General features: G+C 49.0%; 9 protein-coding genes across 9 annotated transcripts; 4 read left to right on the top strand and 5 right to left on the bottom strand.

Moving 5' to 3' along the window:
- The first annotated feature begins 109 nt into the window (after nt 1-109).
- B0J16DRAFT_15955 (uncharacterized protein) lies at nt 110-4,336 on the top strand. Its single transcript, XM_046122181.1, has 2 exons — nt 110-1,274; nt 1,324-4,336. Exons 1-2 carry the CDS (start codon nt 603-605, stop codon nt 4,069-4,071), a joined length of 3,420 nt encoding a protein of 1,139 aa, XP_045988865.1. The 5' UTR covers nt 110-602; the 3' UTR covers nt 4,072-4,336.
- Nucleotides 4,337-4,533: 197 nt separating this feature from the next.
- B0J16DRAFT_327744 (B-cell receptor-associated protein 31-like-domain-containing protein) lies at nt 4,534-6,011 on the top strand. Its single transcript, XM_046126135.1, has 4 exons — nt 4,534-4,853; nt 4,924-5,009; nt 5,068-5,223; nt 5,289-6,011. The coding sequence occupies exons 1-4, from the start codon at nt 4,833-4,835 to the stop codon at nt 5,665-5,667; spliced, it is 642 nt and encodes a 213-aa protein (XP_045988864.1). The 5' UTR covers nt 4,534-4,832; the 3' UTR covers nt 5,668-6,011.
- An 83-nt stretch (nt 6,012-6,094) lies between these two features.
- On the bottom strand, nt 6,095-7,528 carry B0J16DRAFT_313555 (uncharacterized protein; the record flags this gene model as incomplete). The annotated part of the gene is made up of 1 exon (XM_046125138.1): nt 6,095-7,528. One exon carries the CDS (start codon nt 7,526-7,528, stop codon nt 6,095-6,097), a length of 1,434 nt encoding a protein of 477 aa, XP_045988863.1.
- Nucleotides 7,529-8,216: 688 nt separating this feature from the next.
- On the bottom strand, nt 8,217-9,147 carry B0J16DRAFT_377678 (uncharacterized protein; the record flags this gene model as incomplete). The annotated part of the gene is made up of 3 exons (XM_046130862.1): nt 8,217-8,769; nt 8,843-8,975; nt 9,039-9,147. 3 exons carry the CDS (start codon nt 9,145-9,147, stop codon nt 8,217-8,219), a joined length of 795 nt encoding a protein of 264 aa, XP_045988862.1.
- A 420-nt stretch (nt 9,148-9,567) lies between these two features.
- Nucleotides 9,568-11,059, bottom strand: B0J16DRAFT_313553 (uncharacterized protein; the record flags this gene model as incomplete). Its single annotated transcript, XM_046125137.1, has 2 exons — nt 9,568-10,887; nt 10,937-11,059. 2 exons carry the CDS (start codon nt 11,057-11,059, stop codon nt 9,568-9,570), a joined length of 1,443 nt encoding a protein of 480 aa, XP_045988861.1.
- A 1,198-nt stretch (nt 11,060-12,257) lies between these two features.
- B0J16DRAFT_327736 (At2g23090 like protein) lies at nt 12,258-13,070 on the top strand. The gene is made up of 4 exons (XM_046126134.1): nt 12,258-12,471; nt 12,549-12,620; nt 12,678-12,748; nt 12,805-13,070. The coding sequence occupies exons 1-4, from the start codon at nt 12,463-12,465 to the stop codon at nt 12,875-12,877; spliced, it is 225 nt and encodes a 74-aa protein (XP_045988860.1). The 5' UTR covers nt 12,258-12,462; the 3' UTR covers nt 12,878-13,070.
- B0J16DRAFT_327735 (uncharacterized protein) lies at nt 13,071-14,460 on the bottom strand. The gene is made up of 2 exons (XM_046126133.1): nt 14,156-14,460; nt 13,071-14,096 (listed from the first exon to the last, which is right to left on the bottom strand). The coding sequence occupies exons 1-2, from the start codon at nt 14,353-14,355 to the stop codon at nt 13,127-13,129; spliced, it is 1,170 nt and encodes a 389-aa protein (XP_045988859.1). The 5' UTR covers nt 14,356-14,460; the 3' UTR covers nt 13,071-13,126.
- On the bottom strand, nt 14,461-17,969 carry B0J16DRAFT_359655 (uncharacterized protein). The gene is made up of 3 exons (XM_046129661.1): nt 17,549-17,969; nt 16,702-17,501; nt 14,461-16,651 (listed from the first exon to the last, which is right to left on the bottom strand). Exons 1-3 carry the CDS (start codon nt 17,857-17,859, stop codon nt 14,886-14,888), a joined length of 2,877 nt encoding a protein of 958 aa, XP_045988858.1. The 5' UTR covers nt 17,860-17,969; the 3' UTR covers nt 14,461-14,885.
- Nucleotides 17,970-18,195: 226 nt separating this feature from the next.
- On the top strand, nt 18,196-18,603 carry B0J16DRAFT_377673 (8 kDa subunit-domain-containing protein; the record flags this gene model as incomplete). The annotated part of the gene is made up of 4 exons (XM_046130861.1): nt 18,196-18,231; nt 18,290-18,351; nt 18,406-18,492; nt 18,549-18,603. The coding sequence occupies 4 exons, from the start codon at nt 18,196-18,198 to the stop codon at nt 18,601-18,603; spliced, it is 240 nt and encodes a 79-aa protein (XP_045988857.1).
- Between the last annotated feature and the right edge of the window lie 4,802 nt (nt 18,604-23,405).

Genomic DNA, 23,405 nt, shown 5'->3' with positions numbered 1-23,405 from the left:
ACAGCGCGCTAATCTCGATTAGTGAGCGCGCTCCCCCTGTCAACGTCCCCTGCAGTCTCCTCTCAACGCGCGTGTCTGACATTAGATTCATCCAATTCAATTTATCTTTCGCCTCGTCTCGAATTTCAACGTCAACAAGAAGGCCATCAAATTATATCGTTTTAATTGTGCAGAACCATTTGGAAACACTGCAGCGCAACGGAGTCTCTGTTTCTTTTGGTTAATACCGTTCAAACTGCGCCTTGTCTCGCCTGTTGCTTCTCTTTACCAAGTCCAAGTTCTAATCTGTCCACACGCGTCTACCTCTGGAAGTCGTGTTTCTTTTCGTCCCTTCCCTGGCCTACCTACAAAGGTGCTACCCACAACAACGGAATCGCCAACTGCAGGTCGCAACATTCTCCCTTTCCTTCTTTCTCTCTTTCTGCCTCTTCTTAAGCAATCATCTTTTTGCAGAATGGTGGCAGTTGCGAATCAAAGAGAGGGGCAATCCTAGGAAAACCTTGCTGGAATCGATAACAGGATACACCTGCCTCAGTCACCATTCGTACCTTACCTCGCTTGGCTCTCACTTAAACTTTGAGTCAAAGTAATTAGCCGCGACCATGGCTTCTTTTCAATCTGGCACTTCCATCAACGTCAACTCCAAGGCTATCACCCATATTGATTTAACTGAATCACCATCGCCGCCGCCTGTCTGTCGCGCAGACTCGGCTACTACTCAGGCGCGATTCGCTCCCGATTTTTCTATTGAGCGGCGTCCATCTTCCACCCACACACCTGTTAGCCCTCCCAGGCTGAATCGATCTTCGACTTCCATTACTGCCAGCTTGCCCAAGCAGCATTCTATTGAGTCAGCACGCCCATCACCTACAGTGGTAATCAAGGGCGAGCAGAAGGTGACCCAAGTGACTGTCAGCGTCGACAATGCCCACAGTATGGCAAAGCTGTCTAGTGTGTCAGCTTCCAACTCGGCATCTCGTCAGGTAACGCCAGAAGTTGAACAAGATGTTGATACATCAATGCAACAACCTGAACCTACCTCTCCCAAATATCAAACGCCCAGAAAGCCTGAATGGGATGTTGCTACTGTTGCAAAAAAGTTGACACAGTTTCGTCAGGATATCAAAGATGGACACAGCCGCATGTCTACTTATGTCATTGAATCAACTAAACCTACAGAGCGACGGGTTCTCAATGGCAACGATCTCTTCGCTGGCATCACCACTGGACCGGTGCCAGCCAAGAAGGGCGAAACCATGAGAATCAGACACAAGGTATGTAATTCAAAACCAAGTACCCAGAAGCACTAACATTTTTCAAAAGGAGCACACTGTCACTAAGTCCAAGAAAAACAAACGAGATGATCACTATCGAATCGTACGGATTCAAACAGATGAAGAGCGTGTTCCCAAGTATCGCTTTCACCACGTGGAAATCAAAAAGAACATTCTTACACCAAACACCATGTTGAAATTTGTACCCCACTTGAGGGACATTGAAGACTCGGAAGACAAAAGATACAATCTTTGGATACAGGAATTGGAAGACCTTGACCGCGAAAGTGGATTTGAACCCCTGAGTCGCGAAGAAAAGGTGCGTATAACTGTGCGCTCTGAATTTGCATCAACTGTCTTGCTCTATCTGGAGGACTGGCTGGAGAAGCTTTCACTGCCTGGCTGCGACAAGTCGACCCTCATCCGTTATATGGCAAGTAGTGAACCCGAAAATGCAATTACGCCTCGGCAGAAGTCAGACATTTTGAATTCTCATCGCCCAGCTGGATCGACTACCCCGCCTGAGGCAAATCAAGCTGCAGATTTATTTACCCAGGCGTTCCACCGCGTCTTTTATGAGGGTCAACCTCTCACGAAACAGATTGAGCTCCGTGATGTCCTTCTACTGGACGAATCGGTCGACAGCATAATGGAAACAAAACCGACCGCTAAGGACGGTCCCAGCACGCAAAACGAAAACGAACTCGAAGCTATTGAGTATTGGCTGGGTAGTTATTCGATCCTTGGTTGTCATATTTGTTTCAGTCATGCTTGCGAGCATGGCGAATATGACTCGCAAAACAATAAGCACGCACTTTCAATGCTTCCTCGTCTTGCAGAAACCCTTGAACGGAAACGGCGCATTACCGACGAGGAAACCAACATGATGAATGGTCATGCGCGCTCGTGCAAACGAAATTGCTTCCAGTTGTCGCCCCGTCCCGAGTCTCTGTCGGTTCAGCGGGCCTGGAATGAAGATGAACGTTATGTTTTGCGATGTACCGTTGCAACAGCCGATCACAACCAAGTCAAAAGAGACCCCTTCTGCCTAGTTGCCCAGCTTCTTGACCGTGATTGTAGCGACGTTTTCAACGAATACGAGCGTCTCAATATATCTCTACCCCCGCTTGAGCCAGTGAGCAAGCCGGCATTTCGGTCACTCACCTGGTATGATAGGGTCAAGAAGGCTTTCATTGGGGACTGGGAGAGTCACACCAAGACTCACCTGCATCAAAAACGCGACACATTCGAGCCCTGCTCCCACGATGGCCCCTGTACCAACGACAGTTGCATTTGTGCTAAGAACGGCGTTCTTTGCGAAAAGTTCTGCGGGTGTTCCGTGGAAAGCTGCACCTACAAATTTACTGGCTGTGCTTGCCACTCACAAGGCAAAACATGCCTTTCCAAACAAAGGGACAGGCCATGTATCTGTGTGCAGTTGAATCGCGAATGCGATCCAGATCTTTGTGGAACATGTGGTGTACTGGAGAGAGCTGATCCCGAGAACACCGACGACGATATTCTACATGCGACTGGCTGCCAGAACTGTTCCCTTCAGCGTGGCCAAGTAAAGAGCCTTGCCCTGGGCGAGAGCCAGCTTGAGGGTGTTGGGTACGGACTGTTCACTGTTGAACCTATCGCCCAGGACGATTTCATCATTGAATATGTTGGAGAGTTGATCAGTCACGACGAAGGCGTACGGCGTGAAGCCCGGCGTGGAGATGTATTTGATGAAGCATCTAACATCTCTTATGTTTTCACCCTCTTGGAAAAGGAAGGTCTTTGGGTGGATGCTGCGACATACGGCAACTTGAGTCGTTACATCAATCATGCATCAGAGAGCGACAAGGACGGATGCAATATCACACCTCGCATTCTCTATGTCAATGGCGAATATCGAATCAAGTTTACGGCCCTGCGCGATATTAAAGCTGGAGAAGAACTCTTTTTCAACTACGGAGAGAACTTTCCTAACCTCACAAAGAAGCTGATTGACGAAAAAATAGAAGGAGGGGCAGACGATAGCAAGAAGCGATCAAGACGACCTAACGGAGAGGGAGTAGCCAGAAAGGCCCCAAAGTCAGACAAGAAAAAGTCCGGAAAGGGGAAGAAGAGTCAAAGAGCTCTTGACGACGAGGAGCCGTTGGCGGAGACACTTGGCTTCGCCCCAAAGCCATTACGCAAGCGCAAGAAGGGCGCGTTCGAGGAGGACTCGGAAGAAGAAGAGTACCGTCCTACGGGGACAGATGTCTCCCTCCTGGAAACACCATCCGACGGAGAGTCGGATTATGAAACTAGCAAGTCGTCAGCGGCCAGACTACGAAAACGTGCGCGACATAGTGGAAAGACAACCGCATCAGAGCAGGGTGGTAAATCTCGGGGAGTACCCAAAACGCGAGGCAAGCGAGGAGGCGCCAGACCCGGCAGTGGCCGGCCTCGAAAATACAAACGAAATCCCACTTCAGCCCCAACGACCGCACCAACTAGACAGTCAGTCTCGGAGGAAACAGAAGAGCGAGAAGAGAAGCAAATCGTGGTGCCGGATACGATTGTGCGCCCAATTGTACAGCTACCACGGCCTGTGGAAGTTGTTAACGATAGCATGGAAGACGTGAGCCCCACAGAGGAACGTGTTGAAGAATCTAGGCCGATTCAAAGTCAATTGGAGAATGGCAACGCTGACGAAGACGACGACGACGACGACGATGACCAAGACGTGGTGGTTCGTTCGCGCATTGACAGAGTCGGGAGACATCGCCGCCTGCCGGCCAAGTTGAGAGACGACGGGGATTGGTAGGACGGCAGTCAATGATCTAGGTGCAGAAGCTTGTAATATAAGCCTGGCTTCGTTTGTAGGATAGTCTAGATGTTGAACTGCGCATATCTGTTCCTACTTGGATCAGGACTAGGTTCTGGCTTGAGTGAGGAATAGCTTGGCTTTTGGAGTATTATCCCAAGAGATAGGTATATGATACATAATATGACGATTGAAGTTGCGCTGTTGATTTCAAGTAGTGGACTGCGTTGTATGAGACATTACCCTTTCCAGCTGTCTAACCCAGTCTCTGAATGGCTTGATATCATTTTTATGAAATGGCATAGTATTTATGTCTTCATAGGGGTACACGGCACGGATAGATCTGCACTAGGTAGCATTAAAGCGTGTTAGACAAGCCACTTATGAAGCTTGTGCCCCACATGCCACCATTAGCGGCCTGGAGGTGCCAGCCACAGGCGATGACGTTGTCGATTCAGAAGAGGGAAGCACTACGTAGCGTAACAGTAACAGCAAGCACGACTGGGAACAGCTTTCCCAGCTTTTTGCCAGGTTCAGGTCCGAACCCAAACTGACCACCTTTGTCATTCGTCCTCCCTCCTAGGTACAAATACTTAGACCTCGCAACCAGAAGTCTTTTCTCCCCTCGCAATCATTTGATCTCTTCCTCCCATTTTCACACTCGTACCTCACGAACCAGACAGCTCCCTCTGAGCTTTTCAATTCTCGCATACGAATTCACTTTTTTAGCTGTTTACCCCTCGTCAGCTACCGCCGTCACCATGACGCTCTACTACACTCTTGTATGTCGTCCAAACCGCGACACAGAGCTTCAATACCCTCAGAAATGGAGTTGCTAACTGTAGAAACCAGGTGTTTATGCTTCTCGTCTTCGAGATGGCACTATTCGTCACCCTGATCTTCCCCATGCCCTTCAATGTGAAGCGAAAGATCTTCACGTGCGTTATCACGAACTTTCCCTTCCACACGTAGCACCGCGACTAACGGGAACTACAGCTTCATTTCCGAGAACCCCATTGTCGCCAAGATTCAGTACTGGATGAAGATTACCTTCATCTTCATTCTGATTCTCTTTGTTGACAGCGTGAACCGCGTCTACCGTGTCCAGCTCGAGCTCGCCGCCGCTACCGAATCGACCAAGCAGGGTGGAGGGTACGTAACCCCACGCAACCACCACATTACAATTGGCTCCGTTACTGACTTTTACTCGTTTACAGTGCCGCCGTTATGGGTCACGAGCGTCTCGAAGTCCAGGCCCGCAAGTTCTACTCGCAACGCAACATGTACCTTTGTGGTTTCACCCTCTTCCTGTCGCTCATCCTTAACCGCACCTATGTTATGATCCTCGAGGTGATGCGTCTTGAGGACCAGGTCCGCGCTTACGAGGGTACCAAGAGCAACACCAAAGATGCTGAGAAGCTTGCCGCCGCCGGCAAGCCCGGTGAGCTCGCCCGTCTCCGAAAGGAGCTCGAGCTTAAGGATCAGGACCTCAAGACTCTCAAGAAGCAAAGCGAGCAGCTCCACAAGAGCTACGATGAGCTCAGCGACAAGTACGCCGCTACCCAGCAGACCGGTGAGGGCAGGAAGGGCATCTAAAAAGCGCAATGTGATACGCTGTTACTAGGAAAAGATACCCGCTCACCCAACAATGCCCGATAACTGTTCTATCGTTGGCTTGACTGGGCAGAGGATGGGGGCCAGGTCTGCGCCTGTCAGGGTACGCACAACGTACAGACCTGGAACACCAGAAGCGGAATATGTAAAATAACGGGTATATCGGTTACGGGTTTAAGTACCGGCGTAAAGTTGGTGATCGGACGGTCGACCATTTGAGATTGTATTCGAATTTCATATTTATAGAAATCTGATGTTGGATGCTAGCCTTTTTGAAGTTTACTGCCACAAAGGTCTATGGCATATGCAAGATGTCATTATTCAAATCACACTATTCTCGCTACTGCTATATGTGACATGAGCATTTCTATTCAATCAGCTGTAATTACCATTGCGATTAAGGAACGTTTCAGTACACCGCGTCATATCTTTCCGGAAACAAAACACCATTGGCCATCTCTAACACAGCGTATTCGATATCGTCTTGAGCCTCATCTTCATCCCAGGGCAAGATCCCCATCGCCCTCATACCATCCACGCCTCCTGCTTCACCAACTTCCCGCACAGCCTGCTCCCCTCCTATGGTTATGTCGCCAGTAAGAGCTCCGGTAAAGTCAGGACCTGGTTCACCTTGCAGGAATCCTTTGCGTTGGTGGGCCAAGTAGAGAGCATTCGTCTGAGTTAAAGGACAAGCTGGAAGATATACAATTGTCGTGGGCGGTGTATTTGGACGGTGACGACGGTCAAGAGCATACACAGCGTCGGGATGCCAGACGAGGTAGTCTCCTGGTTCAAGCTTGGGTATTGGTATCATGCTGCGATTGAGTTGGAGATGAGGATGTAAAGCTTCGTTGAGCTCTTGCGGATAGGACGGCAATGCACCTTGAATCACGGATGAGGGTGGTTCTTCGAGGATCCAGTTATCTGGTGAAAGAAAATCTAGACCTGAGAGAGAAGAGTCTTTGGGAATAAAGAATGGTCGGAGAAGAAGATATGCAGTCGTAAGTCGAATCATCGGACACAAGAGAAGGGTGCCTTGGCCAAGAGGAACATCACTCAAAGCAACCCAGCCCTGAAGCATGCGAAACATGCTGCATGACCCATCACCATTGTATAAATCACTCGTCACTTTCAGTCGAGTGCTGCTCTCCCATGGTTCCCAATCTTCCCAGTGACCATCAAAAATGGGTTGGTAAGTTGCCGCGGAACCGTAGCCATCTGGTTCCCAACGCTCGACACTTCCACCATCGACGTAAACGCTGAGGGAACATGCTTCATCTCCAGGGTTTCTGATCCTCATTCGATCGGCATAGCTGACAGGAAAATTGGGGCTCACAAGTGCTTTTGGGTCGGAAGAGTGCCATAAGTTCATTAAGAAACGTTGAGTATATATGACGTTTTCGTGTGCTCGAGCTTTGATCTGCCCAGGAGACCAATACACGCCATAAAGATGGGGATCGTGAGTTGGAAGCCGTCGAGCTCGAGGGTGTTCCAAGTGTGCCTCCGTTTCCGTCTTCCATTGCGTAGCCAGATCATGGGGTATCACCTTTCGAACCACTGCGACGCCGCGGTGCTTGAGCCCGGAAGCGAATGCATTCGTCACTGAGGGGTTCTTGAGGTCGTCAAAATTGATAGAAGGGTAAATATCAGGCCCCGTCTTGTCAATGAGATCAATTTCAGCCTTCAGCTTCACCAATAATCTTGTCCATGAGGCCTTGATCTGGTCTTGTTTACCCTCGATTAGATCCTTCTTGATCCGAGCGAAGCGAGTAGGCAAGGGTATGGGCTCAGTAGTCTGAGCAAACATACTACTTGAACCAGGCCGGTGCCCTTTTGGCGCCATGTTCTGATGCTTGTAGATGTAGATAGTGGATATCGGAAATAGGAGATAAATACGTTGTTCTGAATCACTTAACCAGCTCATGCATATGCAATGAACGAGCCGGTTGAGTTCGATTGTCGAGTAACAGCAGAGATGGATTTCAATTGTCACTAGGGAGGATCCTCGACATGCTGAATTTTCAAGGTATCTGGCCTTTTTATACACGGGATTTGCATGGCCCGTTGCCACGCTTTAAGGCGGCATGTCTCTTCACGGTGGCTTCGTTTACTGCTCCAGCCATCGATTTCATCTTGCGAAATCATCGTCATGCGGAAATTCTTCGGTTGTGAACTTGTTATTCTTCGGATATTGACGCTATCACGGCCCGGGTACCCGATCCTTTGAGCTTTGTGTTTTGATTGCCTGGATTAGCTTGTGGCGTATTGTTGCATAGTGACCAGCGGTGCAATACAACATGCTGGATCTCACAGTTTGGAGTTCTGTACATGCGGGTAAAGGTAAGGCATTGTCCAGTTGTCTCTTTGATGGCCGGCTGTGCACATTCCGCACCCCCATCGTCAGGTTATCGCAAAGCTGAATCTTGGAAGGCATATGCTTTCACCCATTAGAATTCTGCTTGGCCCAATTAAAGGTGCGGGATGTGCACAGCCGGGCATCAAAAAGATGAGCGCTAGTTTACCATGCAGAACTAAGATTTCAGTCGTTTTGACCGACGTAGCGAAGACTGCTCTTGAGTGACATTGTCGGCTTTCTTAGTCTCCTTCACGTCGGGTTTTCTCTTCTTTGCCGGTTTCGTTGATGTACCCTCTTTCTCTTTCTTGACAGGTGCCGCTCCATGTGATTGCTCCGGTTGATCCGGCTGCTTCATCAAGACGTAGGCAACCTTTTCCGCGTCACTCGCTTTCACCACACCAAGTCTATCGCGTAGGTTCTCAAACTGGGAGCATAGCGCACTATACTCTTTAGCATCGTACTTGATAGGGTTTTGCTTGCCGTCACAACATAACCACCAGAAAGCCTCATCAGAAAAGAAGATGACCCGATTCGCATCGTGGACAGCTAGGAGCAAGGATGCTGTGGCGGGACCAATGCCTCGAAGCTTGGTTAACACCTTCACAGCGGCTCCAATGTCTGCAGTTTTGTCGTATATGCCAACGGCTTGCTTGACGACATCCTGGGCATCACTTGGGTCATTAGATGAGACCAGTTTCATAAGTGTCGGCCTGAACTTTCCATGGCGCCTGGTTGTTCGTTAATAAATGGTCAGTTGTGCGGTACTGTCATTCTCGAATGACAGGACAGTCTTGGACTCACAACTTCCACTCTACAAGGGTTTTGATATCGTCGAGCGTCATTGGCCGGGTTTCAGATTCAGTATCAAAATTGTCCAATGCTTCGTGATATCGATGTTCATCGAGCTCTAGCAGTGTCTTCTGGCCATCCTTGGCTATCCAGAGCGAAGCTGTTAACATCTCTCATCGGCTGTGGTGCGTATTGGTATTTAACATACCGCCTTTTTCGTCAGATACCCTTTTAATTAGAGACTCATATTCAACAAGCCGTCGATTGAACTCCTCGAGGGTAATTTTGTCGGCAGAGACGATATTTGACGACGCCATACTGTTGTGCCGACTGTACACGGTGAAAGGGTGCCTGTGTCCAAGAGCCAATGAAAATGAAGGCACAGGAAATATGAATCGTTGTATTCTGGTGTTTGCGATCACTCTGGAGGGTACGATCCTGCTCAAAACAGTCATGTGAACTTCAAAGGTGAAGTTGCAGAAGTTGAACTTGAATATTTCAAACGCGACGCGAGGGAAAGAGATGAGACTCGCACGGTGCGCGATCGTAGTTGCCGTTTACACTAACACCAACCTTTGCACCTTCCATAACAAACTTCTTAACGATGCCATCATTTTAAATCCTCAAGAATAGAAAACTTAGTTAGACTTTATTTAATATGGTTTATCCACTGCCAGTATTTCACCTACTAATCTGTATCTCAGGTAACGACAGTAACGGCACTCATCTTCATAGCATCAACCAACCCAATTGTCCTCAACCTGGCCGATCAACTTCCAAAGCTTGTCAAAGACGTTATCTGGATCATATTTCTTCTTCAAAGACCTCAGGCGCTTTGAATTAGATCCAAATGCTTCCTCAGCCGAGATATCATCGGTTTCGACATAGTTGAGGTAATGGCCAATACCGTCCGCGTAGGATTTGTCGTTGTATCCTAGCTCACGAACTTCATTCTGAAAAGAACGATTGAACATTCGGATTTCGGTGTCCAGGCTCTCGTCTTCCCATGTGTAAACGACACCTATATTGAAGTACTGACCTCGAGAGTTGAAAGCTGTTGACTCGACAGGAACTTCCTTGATCTTTTGGTAAGGTATGCATTCGAGCAAAACCACGGAACCCTTTGTTCCTGGAGTGGTCTCAGTGAATTCTTCGAAGCGCTTGTTGATTGCCTCAGCGGTTGACAACTTCATAGGAAGAGTGAAGTTGGAGCCACCGAACAAATATCGGCCTCCAGACTTGAGTTGGTCATCTGAGCCTTGATTGATTGCAGGATAAGGCATAGGCCCGACATGCTGCATCATTGCGCCTATTTCCAAGATAGGAGCAAAATATTTGGGACCTTCTTCGCTTGGATTCTCTCCAAAATAAGCCATTCGTGTAACGATCACAGGGGGTCTGGGTGCATCGGGATCTGGTCCCGGAGGAGCACGTGTGAAGGCGGCAACGAAGAGCTGCTTGCCATCATTGGTAGCCCCCCACATGTTCATGAATTCGACGATAGCTGGGAGTTTCTCTATCGAAAAGAAAGCCATACCGCCCCAGATGTCGCCTTGTGGGTGCGCTTTGCTGGTGAACTGCGTCACAACACCAAAGCTGCTACCGGCACCCCTGAGTGCCCAAAAGAGATCTGAGTTTTCCGTGGCAGATGCGGTCACGATACTTCCATCTGCCAAAACAACTTGGCACGAAATCAAGTTATCGATGGCCAGCCCGTGCTTTCCACTCAAGACTCCGTAACCTCCGTGTAGGATGAGACCACCAACGCCTGTATGAGAGACAGTTCCTCCTATGGTAGCCAGGCCTTTAGCCCAGAGCGCTTCATCGACATCCCTCCACAAACAACCTCCCCCAAAGGTGATGGTTTGTGCGTCTGCGTCTACTGAGACATCACGCATAAGAGACAAGTCCAGCACCATACCCTCAGGGGATGGAGCACAGGATGTCTGCGAGGTGCTATGGCCGCCTCCTTTGACGTTGAACTTGATTCCGTTCGAAGTTGCAAACTTGACCACGGCACTCACTTCCTCAGCAGTCCTAGGTTGAGCTACAGCAGCCTATGAAAGAGTAAGTTCTGTACAAGATAACAGCAATACGGCAGCTTACAGCGGGCTTAACACAAGTGATACTCCATCTCTTGAGACTTTCATCATATCCTTCGTCTCCTGGGAGTAGGAGTCTTCCTTGGACCAACTTGGCACGCAAGGACGAGAACTTGGTCTGAGTCATGTTTGTATGAGAGACAAGGAGATGTAGGTAGGTGTGTGAGAATGCAGACGCGCCACAGGGTTTCTGGGCTGTCTTATATATGTTTATGGATACCTCGAATGAAAGTGGGAACGCAAATCTTGACAACTCTGACATCAGATCAGCACCCAATGTAGAGGTATCTTGGCTTCTGAGGAGGTAGTTCTAGCAGTATATGGCGTTATTAATCGCAACAGATTGGATATTGTTGCCTATACGAGATCATCACCTCTGGAGCTTGCTTTGAGCAGAACAATAAGCGTATCCGGTCATTACACGTCGCTCTTTACACCAGTATCCAAGCTAACTTCTGGCGGAGACTCGGATCCTTCAGACTCTGGCTGCTTGGGGTGGTCAGCAGAAAAGTAGCATTTCCCGATTGCCGATGTAGAGTAGAAGGAACTGATCTACTGGGTAACAGAGTAATTGTCCTATAAGGCTTAGGGCGCTAAGATAAAGTAGCCAAGCTGCTAATCTAATCTGGAATAAAGTGTCTGAACTACTTTGTCTCTATGGCTTTCAGCATCCAACGTTTTTGATACACTGATGCCAATGTAAGCTGAAAGGATCGTAAGAGCTACTTGGAGCAATTCTCGTATCCGGTAGGGTTGGAGTTCAGCTTGATTACTGCTGACCTACTAACAATCTGATGTTTGTGCCGCTAAACCCGTCGCTTATACGGATCTTGCAGTCTCTCCCCGCGATCTTCTCCAGGGCTGCTTACTTGGAATGATCGGAGAGATGAATAAACTTTGCTCCGGGCTTACTGAGACAGTTGCCGTGTGAGCCTGTTACAGAACTTTAACTTGACGATCCTCCATCTGTTTTGGTTTGATGACATCTTGGGTGGTGTTGGGATGTCAACATGCTGTGAGTAGAAGGTCCAATTAGGAACGGATACATGAGTAACAATACATTTAATAAATATACAAGATACTTGATCAACACAAGAATAGACAGACTATAGTTGTCCTTTGATTCATACAGTCACTAACATGACCTGATTGACTGTAACAAACGGTATCCATCACAGCCCCAGTTATGCTGGACCCTTCCTTGTAAATGTCCGTATGGAGACGGATTTCTGGAACGGTCGAGACCCTGAAATGGGCTAACGAGGGGGAGGGAAAAAAGTCAGTGGACAGTGGACAAGCAAATAAAAATAAATTCAGTCCAGTCCAATTGCTGAGCGCAAAGATAACGGAGTGCCCGAAAGAGCGATAGCGAAGAGGGGAGACTTTTCCGTTTTTTTCTGGATAAGACAAATCCCATCCATCTTCTACCTACTCTAAACTTACACACACTTTGTATCTTCCTCAACACCGCCAGTTCTACTACCAACTTTTTGTCCAGTCTACACACCCTCTTCTTCCTAAATCGCAAACATGGGTAACGTAAGTACATCGTCACCTTTCCTTTTGAAGATAGTATCACAGTATTGGAGGTCTTCTTGCTGACATGTTTGCTTCAGGGTGCCAAGGCTCAACAGAAGCGCGAGCGCGCTGCTAAGGACAAGACCTCTGCCAAGTCGCAGCTCAAGGTGGTGAGTAAACAGAATAATCCTTCATTTAGCTGGGCTGTCTGCTAACATGTGATACAGAACGAGAAGGCTTGCGACATTCAGTGCCAGATCTGCAAATCTACCTTCCTCAAGACCACAAAGGCCCCTGCGTATGTCTTCCACAACCCCTCCACTTCTCCCCACTGATCAACTAACTCTGCTGCAGTCTGAAAGAGCACGCCGAGAACAAGCACCCCAAGAACGCCATCAAGGAGTGCTTCCCTACCTACGAGGGTTAAACCGACCACACGAACACCTCGACGCAAAACAACGACAACCGCATCGTACGATAGAAGATACCACAAGACGAAGAGAAGAAAAAAGTGAAAAATGGAAAGCATTTAGCGAAGCGAGGCGTAATGTGGTGTGATGGTCCTGGATGGAGAGACAAAGAGAAGTTTAGATGACAGGCAGGGACTCATGATAACTTTATACGGTTCTTTTTTGCATATGCTTGCTACTTTGTCCCTCGGTGTCTTGCTATTGATTTAATGAGCCTCCACAGCCTTGGGAGGCGCTTCCACAGCTGGCGCTACAGTTTCCTTCTGCTGCTTCGCCTTAGCCTGCTCCTCACGAATACTAGCCAAAATATCAGGATACCAGCGCTCTCCAACATCAGGATGACTCTTTACACGATTCCTCAGAGTTGCTTCACCAAGGGTCTTTGAAACACCGCCTGCTCGGAACGTAAACTCGACATCATCAATACGGCCACCGTTGCGCTCAACAATCTTGCGTCGCTGCTCTCTCACTTCTTCGGGGACAAGACCAACGCCGACTTTCTCGAGATCGTCGAATTCAGCGCTCATGCGCACGCCTTGGAAGAAGGGGATTGAGAAGCGTGCGCCGGATCCTGCCGCGGGTGAGAGAACGCGATGTGTTGTTGAGACGCAGACACCTTGTGTAAGTGCTTCAAGACCCTGACCGATAGCCACGACGAGTGTTCCGGGGATGGGCTCGCAGTCTATCCACTCGCCACGGACATTTTGTACTTGAAGACCCTTATGCGATGTAGCTTGGAGGAGATAGCTCGAGAGCATACTATCTTTGTGAGGACCTACGCCCTGACCTTGCGCATCGCCTTGGATACCGAGCTCTTTTGCGTCAGGGTACTTGACGATCTTGAGCTTGTGCTGTTGGTCCTCGTCGAAGTACTTGTTGAATGCGTCACTGGGCAGCTCGATTGCCTCGGCGATGAGGCTTGTAAATTGGATCGAAATGTTACCCATGCGGTCCATGTACTCTGTGTAGACCTTGCGAAACTCTGGCAGTGAGTCTTCAGATGGCCACTGGTTGGGCGCCAATAGATTTCGATATAGAGGAGCTTCTGGTTTGGGAACGGGATGCTCGGTAGAGAGATCGATCTGTTCTCTGTGATCGACTTCTCCAGCTGTGATTTCTGCCGAGAGTCGTGAGTAGCCTAGAAAAGAAGGAGCATTCTTCATCTCAATCTTGAGTCTGATGAGTGAGTTGAATTATTAGCATATAGCCAGACAATGAGATATATCATCGCTCACTTCTCTTCCTCGGGGATATCAAAGAATCCCTTTCCAAGTTCGATAACTTTCTGGAACAATTCATCCTCAATACCGACGTTCTTGAGATACAAGAAGCCAACTTCCATCAACGCATGACGAAGTTCCTTAAGAAACTGAGGCTTTGTCGCTGGATCCTTGGACGCAGCCAAGTCCAGGATGGGAATAGACGTAAACGACATTTCAATTCGCGGTTGAGATTGGTATAAATGTGAAATAGTTGACTGAAACTGGTTGATAAATGAATAACTTGGTATCTTTCTCTTCCTGTGAATATGTAGCCAACAGGTTACCCATCACCTCCTCATGCTATGGCGCAATTCGGTCTAAGTCGGCATCTGGCGTCACAGTATGTAACACAGTCTTTGGTGTCCAGTATGTACTGTATCTCGGATCCGATAAATGAGAAATGCCGAGGTAGTAGCAACACATTTGGTGATCGCCTCTCTTTGTCACCCGCATAAATACACCGATGTCGGACATGTTCCTTCGAAACTGAGTGACAGCTGGTATTCAAACCTGCTTTAACGCCGGCGCTGCGATCATCTAGATAATCTTCCCAAGATTTACCCCCCCCTTATTCAACCAGACCAAGTCCAGTACAATGCATAGTGACATACGCGCATGATGATGAACCCCCTTTGACAAAACATTCTAGCTTAGCTTTTTACCGCACCTTATTATATAAACACTTTTTTCATCTCCTTCCTTCTCATGATGCTGATAAAGGCTTTGTGGCGAGTAGGCCCATCACTTTGTAGAACATGTCCTCAATTGGAGGGGCGGCGAACGCTGGTGCAGAGTCGAAAATGTCTGACAACTTTTGTTGCGCGAACACGCTGGGATGAGAGTCGTCATCGTCGTCGTCTCCCATCTCAACGTCTTCGGGCTCAGCTGCGTCTCCGGCCTCGTCCTCGGCATCGCTGGCCATATCCTCGTCCTCATCAATGAGGTTAACTTCCTTGCTGTCGACTTCGATACCATCAAGGCGGAGGTCCTCAAGTGGCTGGATTGTGGCAAGGGATGAAGAGTTTGATCCTTCAGCAACGACCCAGACTTGAGCAGCGTCATCGAGGGCGATGAAACCGCTGGTCTCGGGGGCGGAGATCAAGCTAACAACTCTTTGGGGAGTGCTACGCACAATCAAGGGCTCAATATACTCAGGCTCGAAGACTGCAAGGAGAGATCCTTCCTTGGCAGGCAGGGCCAAAGCAAAGTGTCCTGAGGTATGGTCGACGGCCAGTTGAAGCAGCGCAATGTCCTTGACCTTGGGAATCACAACACCATATCGCAACTCGTCGCTGACCACATCGTAAACACGCAGCTCATCGGACAAGATAATAACAAAAGGCGAAAGCGCTTGGACGGATCGCAGTTGACCCTTCCATTGGCCCTCGAGGGCCTTGACCACCTCGCCTGACGCAGCATCAATCACGTAGACCGCACCGAAACCAGCTGTTCCGTAAGCCACGAAGAGAGCAGAGCCATCCTCTGAGAATGCGATTTTTCCTTGAGGCTGTTGGTAGGCAGAAGTTTCGGGAATGTCGACCATATCATCTTGAGGAATACCGTCGCCAACTGGGATAATCTGTGAACAGCTCCATGTGAAAATCTCACGGCCATCAGGTCCCTTTACGACAACTCCGTCCTGAGACCTAGTCTTGGGGCGCCACAGACGAACATTACCATCGGTACCGATCGTAGCGAAGCAAGTGGAGACAGGATTTGAGGTCAAGTCAAGAACTGCTTCGTTACGGTGTGTAGCATGGGGAGCGTTGATTCTGGAAACAAGCGCGATCTGCTCTTCGCCCTGTTGGGCTTCCCAGAACTTGAGGTAGACCTCACGTCGCTCCTCGATAAGCTGATCCCTGCTATCGTTGGTTACGTTGTCCACATCACGAGCCGAAGGCTCCCAAGTGTCCACACTGGCGAGCCATGCTCCATCAGCAGAGAAAGCTACATGAGTAACAAGGGGCTCCTCAATGGGGTGACCCTTGTTGGTGATGTTAACGTCTGTTGGCTGTGTTCGAGCCAAAGCCTGCTTGGAAACGCTGCGGAAACTGTCGAGATCGAATGTTTGCAACAAGGGAGCGGAGAAGCCTCCTGCCAGAGTAGCCTGGCGACCGTTACCAACACACACATGAAGCCTTGACTGGTCCTTAGGGTTGATGACGGCTGGGATAGGTCGCTGGATATGTGTAGGGGTTGTCCATACTCGCTGGACAAGCTGGTCCTTGGGTGTAGAGACGTTAATCGCGGCTGACTGGATACCGGCGATGTATGCGGTGGGCTTCATCTCGGCGGTTGAGAGAACCATGACCGAGTTATCATCGAGATGAACAGCGTATGAGGATCCGTTGGCAGAGACTGTGATGTTCTCTACGCTAGCAGCGAGATGGGGAAGGAAATCCTTCTTTCCCGTATCCAGCTGCCACAGAACAAGGGCGTTCTCTGAGCCTCCTGAGATCATATAGTTACCTGTCGCATGTTAGTATGACCAGATTGAACAAATGATGGAGTATCCATACCATCGTGTGACCATTTAACGGAATGCACAGCTTTGCGATGCCAATGGAAGTTTTGCGCTTGAATAGGCGTCTTATCAGCTCCATTCGCAAGCGCCTGGCTTCTAGCGAGGGCATCGCGATAGAGGTAGATCTGACCACGAGCGCCACCAACAACGATATCCAAAACGGGCGCATCAAGGTTTCGCGACTTCTTTCCGACTGGTCTTTGATACACCCGGAGGTCAAGTGAGGTGACCAGATCAGGAATGTCGAAAGTGTAAATCTCGTAGTTGAATGCGGAAAGGCTATCGAACTGATCCTGAGAAGGAATGCCAAAGAAGAGACGGTCGTTAATTGCGCCAACCAGATGTCCATCCTCGCTTGTCTCGAGCAGTTGCAGGCCATTGCCTTGCTTCTTCATAACGAAAATGACCTTGTGCTCAGACTCTGTTGTTGCGGCTGGGTATGCGACAACTTCGATTCGGCCAGGCTTGTCCGACTCTGCCACAAAAATGATCTCCTGATCCTTGCCGGAAACCTTCTTTGTTACGAGGGCCATGGCATTAGCGGTCTTGGACTGTGTCTGGAAGGACTCGGGTGTCTTGGAGGTGGTCCAGTTGACCTGGTAGACATGACCGTCCGAGGTGGCTACCCAGAGGATGTCGGAGTTCTGCTTCGATTGACGCATGGCGACAATATGTGCGGGAGCTGATGTCTTCTCATCGGAGGCTTCGGCTGCTGTGATTGGGATTCTTCGAACGAGGAGTGAGTCGACTGCTGAGTAAACCTGGATCGAGGTGTTGTAGGCCAAAATGAGATATCTGCACAGGTTAGCTAGGCGCGCCGCACCTAGATTTTGCGAACTCACTGTTCATCCTCTGTCATCACAGGGTCAATATCAAGCATTCTGCCGCCCATAGGCTTTGAGACGCGCCATCCTGCATCTGTATTATCGAATTGGCGAACAATCTCAATCTCTCTAGGTCCGGTCTCTGTCAAAGCCTCAGAGATCTCGGGCACCTCAGAAACAACCCCACTCTTGCTCTTGCTTGATCCATTGGCCTTGGCTGCCTTTTTATCAGCTCTTTGTCGCTTCGTTCTTGAGTCGTTCTCATTAAGATCCCGTTTGCGCTTCTTGGTCGGGTCGTGTTTTGTTCGGGGGCTTTTGTTGGGAGCCATTTTCACCACCTTCTTCTCTCTGCATGAGGTCTATTTCTGTGCTTGCGACGTTGGTGAAAAGTTCGACGTCAGAGAAAAAGGTGAGAAAGTGATCCAGCGTATACATCTACTGGTAGAGATTCGCAGAAATTTTGGTCCCGCTTGCGAACTTTTTGTTGCTGATAAGATAAGTTAGCTTCCGGATAAACCCCGGAACGCCGATAAGGAGAATTTATTTTCGAGGACGAGCTACGACGCCAAACCACAGCAAGCTTTATTTGTAACGTGCCTCTTTGTCTTGTCGCAAATCTTTTTGGCGTATCCGACGAACCTGCGCATTTACGAAATACCGTCAAAATGATTATCCCCATCCGTTGCTTCTCCTGTGGAAAGGTACAGTCTTCGATCACAATGCGCCAAGTCGCGCTGCTTGCTGACTATTGATTGATAGGTCACTGGTGACCTTTGGGAGCGCTACCTTCAACTGATCGCGGACGAACGCAAGACCGATGGGTAGGATAACTACTGTTACGACATATCTCTCTCAGAGGCTAACGATGTATACAGCGACGCTATGGACGAGCTCGGTCTCAAGCGATACTGCTGCCGCCGTATGATCATGACCCACGTCGACCTTATCGAGAAGCTCCTCAAGTACGATCCGATTTCCAGAATACAGCACACAACGCGATTTCTAACATCAATACTAGGTACACTCCTGATGGACGAAACGAGAAGAAGCAGCAATTGAGCCAGAACGTGTAGGCACGTCCTCACAAATAAGCAGTCAAGGGATGGTTGTGCATGGTTTGGCGTTTGGGAAATGTAGCCGAAATATGTCATTTTGACGGCGCAGGGAAGGCAATGAATTCATCAGGGTCAGTCAGACAGAGTACGACAAGAGTATTCATAATCGATGGAACCCTTAACAGACCCTTTCGAGATTTTGAAGATCCAATGAGCATTCGAGTTTGAGTCCGGCCTTCGCAGTCCTCACGTACCTTTTTGTGCGGGAAGGAAAAACTTTAAGCCCAGGATGAGGCGACATCTGCATACTATGCACCCGTCAGGTTCTTCTTTTAACGATGGACATGTCTTGCACCGTACTTCTGCCCTGTCTCATGCCTGTGCGCAAAGAGCGGTGGAAGTGCAGTTGCTGTAAGAAACAACAGGCAGACTTTGAATGCCTGCAGAGGAAAACTGCGCCAACGTTATGCTGACCCGGATAGTACTAGCCAAACTGTCTCGCATATTTCCTGTCTCACCTGATTTACAGAAACCATATCCAGTGTTCGCTATGTTTCCATGGTCAGTGTCGCCTAAGGACCCTTGAAAATTCACGCAGACCTGTTGGTTGTGCCCCTCGGCTTATATGCTTGTACGAGAAGGTGAACGACAAGTTTGTCAACCCAACAGCATCCAACGTTAGGAGGCGGACTGTTAATTAACTCAGTCCAACAAGTATCAATTGCAGCAGGTGGGGCAAACGGCATAGACACCGTTAATTGCCCGATAAATGGGTTGATATAGCATGGTGTTATTGCTTTGCAAGTTGGGAACATTCTTAACCTGTTGGCTCATGCTAGTGTCGGTGTAAAGGATGCAACAACATTAGATACTCCCCCAACAATGGATCGCGATGGACGATGAGAGTTTAGGACTCTTCGGGTGCCGAAAAAGGCAGAATGTTTCAACTATCCCATAGTTAGGCTGCGAGAGCCACAGGATAGGTGACCTTGTAACAATGATTTGCCTAATAAAGCAACCGAGGTATCGCTTTCTACCGGAGCTTTATTAGGGAACCGTTCATCCTGTCTGGTTATCCAGGATGAGGCTCTTACACAGGAGCCAGCGGGATTATTTCAATGGCTTTTGCGAAACTGCAGTGCTAATCACTTTATGTGGATGAGAGCCAATACCAGTGAGGCTGCTTACTGGCAAGCACTGGTTGAGGCCCTTCATTTATTTTCCGAGTGTGATGAAAGTGAACCATTCAACCTATCCCACAGGTTGGACTGCCCTCCACGACAGCGGAACAAATGCCATGAAGGCACGTAGCTGTTGATCAAGGCAAGATGGGTGTTACAAGCCTGATAAGTCCATCCCTGTACTTGGCAGCCGTGAGGGTAAGACAAAGTAATAATGTACTCTTACACCATAACTATCACGCTTTGATAGAATATTCTACAAAGTCCCCAAGTAAGCCGGAAACGTCTACCGCGCCTAAGTGAGCCTAAAGGTCTGTGTAGCATTAGGTTGACCAACAACCGCGCTTGGGCTTATGCTGATCGTTACGACACGATCTTGGCCCCAAAGCCAACACTTCGGACGGACAGGATACCGTAATAGGAAGTCTTGAGTCATCGAGTTGTGCGACTTGATAAACAAAGCAAATCGTATTAGAAAGAAGGGAGTTGGCATGCTGTATGTCGAGTAGGCTGGCGCCTATGCACTTCACAACCCCACAGCTTTTTCGTGCATATTCAATTCCCTTTCACCGCAATGTCTTGAAGACCATCTGTACCACGTACTATTCGTGTTGAGTGCAGAGATTCATCAGCAGTATCGACAGATTGCTGTTGAATCACACAGACTCGTCGGCTAAGATTCACGGGAAGAGTTGCGGGATGGGTAAAGCCCGTGCCATGATAACAACCTTGTCTTGGGAAGCATTGAAAAAGATCCCTGGCTTAGAAGGAACGGCAAGCCTGCACACTTCCGAATATCGCGGGCGAACTCGTGGAGCTACACATCAACAGTAGTGACAACAAGGGTACACGCAACCGGCTAACAAGGAGTTGATGTCCCCGCACCAGCAGGTCGGATTGGCGATCTTTTAGAACAATTCCGACAGTCTGTCTAGTGCTGTGATGGCTAAAACAATGCAGCAGGCCTTGGGTATATCACCACGCTAATAGTAAAATGGCTCCCAGGATGAGGACCCCGGACAAGTTGACTGTTATGGCGTTGAGTGAAGAATGTGAGGTAAACAAACAGTGCTGAATTGCAACATGCGGTCCCTTACAACTGTCAACCGGTTCTAATGGAGTGCGGTTTTCTTTCCACAAAACTCAATGTTTAGGTCGAGAAGGTCCACAGGTACAGCTTGGTTGGCTATCTGACCATCGTCCCTGAGGAGAGATGCCAACGCCATGATGTACCACGAGTATGGGCGAACTTGAACCATCCTGGAATGAAAGGATACCAACCTGCCTGACCAAATACTTAAACTTTCAAAGCATCATGTGGTCTGACAGAGTCCTCTAGCTAAAGGTGATAGAGCTAGCAGACGGCAAGTGAAGCTAGGTTTTCTTGGCCAGGTGTTCCCCATCGTTATATTTTCTCTCATTATCTGGTGTATAGTTCTCTCGCTTGCTTGGGGCGTCTTGCTGAGAAGCCAGCCAAGGGACAACCCGTTCCAATGGAAGCCAACGGATTGCACTTCGCGAAAGGACTTCCTGCGGCCCCGGCTAGTGGGGCCACCGGCTCGTTTTAGCGTTGCCAAAGCCGCCGTGACCAGACTGCTGGGTTTTGACTTGGGATATTGATTGGTTCGCCCAAAATCCTGGTGGTACCCCTGCGAGCCCTGGGCGTTTACTGCGTCAGCACTACCAAGAAGATCCAGCGTTGTGGATTTCCATTCAAAAGCTTCCAGAGAAGCGGGGAGAAATGGTAGTTCTTCGAAGCTGGCTGTGACATGTAATTCTGCCTCGCGGATCATAATAAAGCAACTAAAGGTCACTCTAGTCCGACCTCAGGTGATTTCGGGGGAGGTGGTGTCGGGAAAAGCAACAAAGCCTGCGAGTAGAACCAACACGTTCGGTCTTAAGGTCCGCCGCAGATGAGGTATCAGAGGACGTCACCTCGCTTGGATGTATCAAAGCGATCGATCGCAGTTAAACTATAGACGAAATTGTCGAGTTCGTCTATCAGCGCTCAGGCAGGCCCTTTGCTTATTTTGACAGCACCCTAAGCTTCAAGGTCACTTTTTACCGTCCCATGTTTCCATAACCGGAGGTAGGAGTACGACCATAGCATTTTCATGCAAAGCAACACCGTGTTGGCTTTCATGCTTATGAGCCCAAGGCCCCATAACGGAATTGTGATCCAAGCCCATCATGAGAAGGTACTTTGACTCCCACCGTATGTTTATGCCCTTGCAAGAATTGGAGTCTGTCGAGATGCTGGTTTAGGTTGTCGATCATGCTGAATACGCATCGAAAGTCGAGTGTCACATTCCGTGCCGTTCATGCTGTGCAGCGGCCCATGGCACATGGCATTGAATTCGTCACGGCTGAACACAAATTTGGTACCGGACCTCGTCAAGACGAAGCTCCACGCTGCATAACAATTGGATGGTTCGAGGTTGTTGGTGGAAGCAATGCAAGTGGGGGATTGCGGAGGATTGACCAGTCCCACCATGAGTTAAGCGCCGACGCCTGTCCTCTCTAATGGCCCCACGGGTTTAGAAGCCACGATCCGTCCACCCTGACCAGCTGTCTGGGATTTAACTGGTTCGTTGCAAGGGGCGGGCGGCTGGAGTTTTCTTTTGTGATTGTCTCGACGCGGTTTTACTCCATAGTCAAACTGTTTAGCTGAGCGCAGAGTAACGGACAACTGTCGAGCTGCAGAAGTGGTGTATGTAGCTTCGAATTATGCGTGTTACCATCTCGAAGGTCAAAACACGTACTTGAAATTGACTCGTAGAACTGACGGAAGAGTGACAAAATGAGTATCAACAGTTTTTGGGGGCCATGAATGAGGACGGAGGTTCGAAAATGTGCTTGTACCTGTGCCTGAGACCTCCCGTCAGAAGCCACCTGCCTTGTCTCAATTGACGTGCACCTACCTCAGGCTATCGCGGGAGAGTGATTGAGATCTGTACGTAGGGCAGGTGCTTACCAGGAGTGGGCCTCCTGTCTCTTACCATTCGTCCATCAACCAGGCAGGTTGACAGGCTTCTCCTTCCGCCAAGGGTAATCTTAAGGCAGGCAGGTACTTTGGACTTACACGATGCAAATGCTGGGCTGTTGGTCCTCGCCTACATACAGCTTTCTGAATTCATCACCATCCTGAAATTACTCACTTTGTCTCAGTTACATGCAATTGATCATTCAATTTCTCTCGCCAGCGATAGTAAGCATTGAAGTTCTCTGCATCAAGCCACTACAATACAGGCACAGTGAGGAAGCCAAGAAGTTGCTTTGACCACACCCTATTTTCCGAGGACATCACCAAAATCAAGACCAGACAAGGCACTTATTCATTTGAAGGAACCAACCATTCTTCCTTTAGCCGCTCCATCCACTCGTCTTTTCCGTCTGGTCAAGTCGATAGCTTCTGCCACACCTCATGGTTATTGGATACAGATACAAACCTTTCCTCCGGCTGGTGAAGCCATATTCGGAATAAATCGAAGCTCAATTACCAGCCCATCAGCAAAAAGAACCCAACCCATTGAGACCTTGACAGTCCAACGTCTTTCGGCCCCCAAATCGACCATACAGTACTCTCTCAAGTCCCATCTGTTCGCCGATCCACTGCTGGTCCACACATGTCTGATCTCG

This window comes from Fusarium flagelliforme (genome assembly GCF_020744385.1).
Source record: "Fusarium flagelliforme strain FIESC 12 MPI-CAGE-AA-0113 chromosome Unknown B0J16scaffold_1, whole genome shotgun sequence".
Classification (NCBI taxonomy): Eukaryota; Fungi; Ascomycota; class Sordariomycetes; order Hypocreales; family Nectriaceae; genus Fusarium; species Fusarium flagelliforme.
Note: the sequence above shows the minus strand (reverse complement) of the source record. Positions and strands in the feature narration are given on the sequence as shown.

Bases quoted from the DNA above. Each gene is read 5' to 3' on its own strand.
- B0J16DRAFT_359655 (XM_046129661.1), bottom strand. From the start codon at position 17,859: ATGGCTCCCAACAAAAGCCCCCGAACAAAACACGACCCGACCAAGAAG. The intron at 17,502-17,548 runs GTGAGTTCGCAA...TAACCTGTGCAG, and splicing joins GTGATGACAGAGGATGAACA to ATATCTCATTTTGGCCTACA. The intron at 16,652-16,701 runs GTATGGATACTC...AACATGCGACAG, and splicing joins CGTTAAATGGTCACACGATG to GTAACTATATGATCTCAGGA.
- B0J16DRAFT_15955 (XM_046122181.1), top strand. From the start codon at position 603: ATGGCTTCTTTTCAATCTGGCACTTCCATCAACGTCAACTCCAAGGCT. The intron at 1,275-1,323 runs GTATGTAATTCA...ATTTTTCAAAAG, and splicing joins CCATGAGAATCAGACACAAG to GAGCACACTGTCACTAAGTC.
- B0J16DRAFT_327735 (XM_046126133.1), bottom strand. From the start codon at position 14,355: ATGTCGTTTACGTCTATTCCCATCCTGGACTTGGCTGCGTCCAAGGAT. The intron at 14,097-14,155 runs GTGAGCGATGAT...CTCACTCATCAG, and splicing joins GATATCCCCGAGGAAGAGAA to ACTCAAGATTGAGATGAAGA.
- B0J16DRAFT_327736 (XM_046126134.1), top strand. The intron at 12,621-12,677 runs GTGAGTAAACAG...CATGTGATACAG, and splicing joins CCAAGTCGCAGCTCAAGGTG to AACGAGAAGGCTTGCGACAT. The intron at 12,749-12,804 runs GTATGTCTTCCA...ACTCTGCTGCAG, and splicing joins AAGACCACAAAGGCCCCTGC to TCTGAAAGAGCACGCCGAGA.
- B0J16DRAFT_327744 (XM_046126135.1), top strand. From the start codon at position 4,833: ATGACGCTCTACTACACTCTT. The intron at 4,854-4,923 runs GTATGTCGTCCA...TGTAGAAACCAG, and splicing joins TGACGCTCTACTACACTCTT to GTGTTTATGCTTCTCGTCTT. The intron at 5,224-5,288 runs GTACGTAACCCC...ACTCGTTTACAG, and splicing joins TCGACCAAGCAGGGTGGAGG to TGCCGCCGTTATGGGTCACG.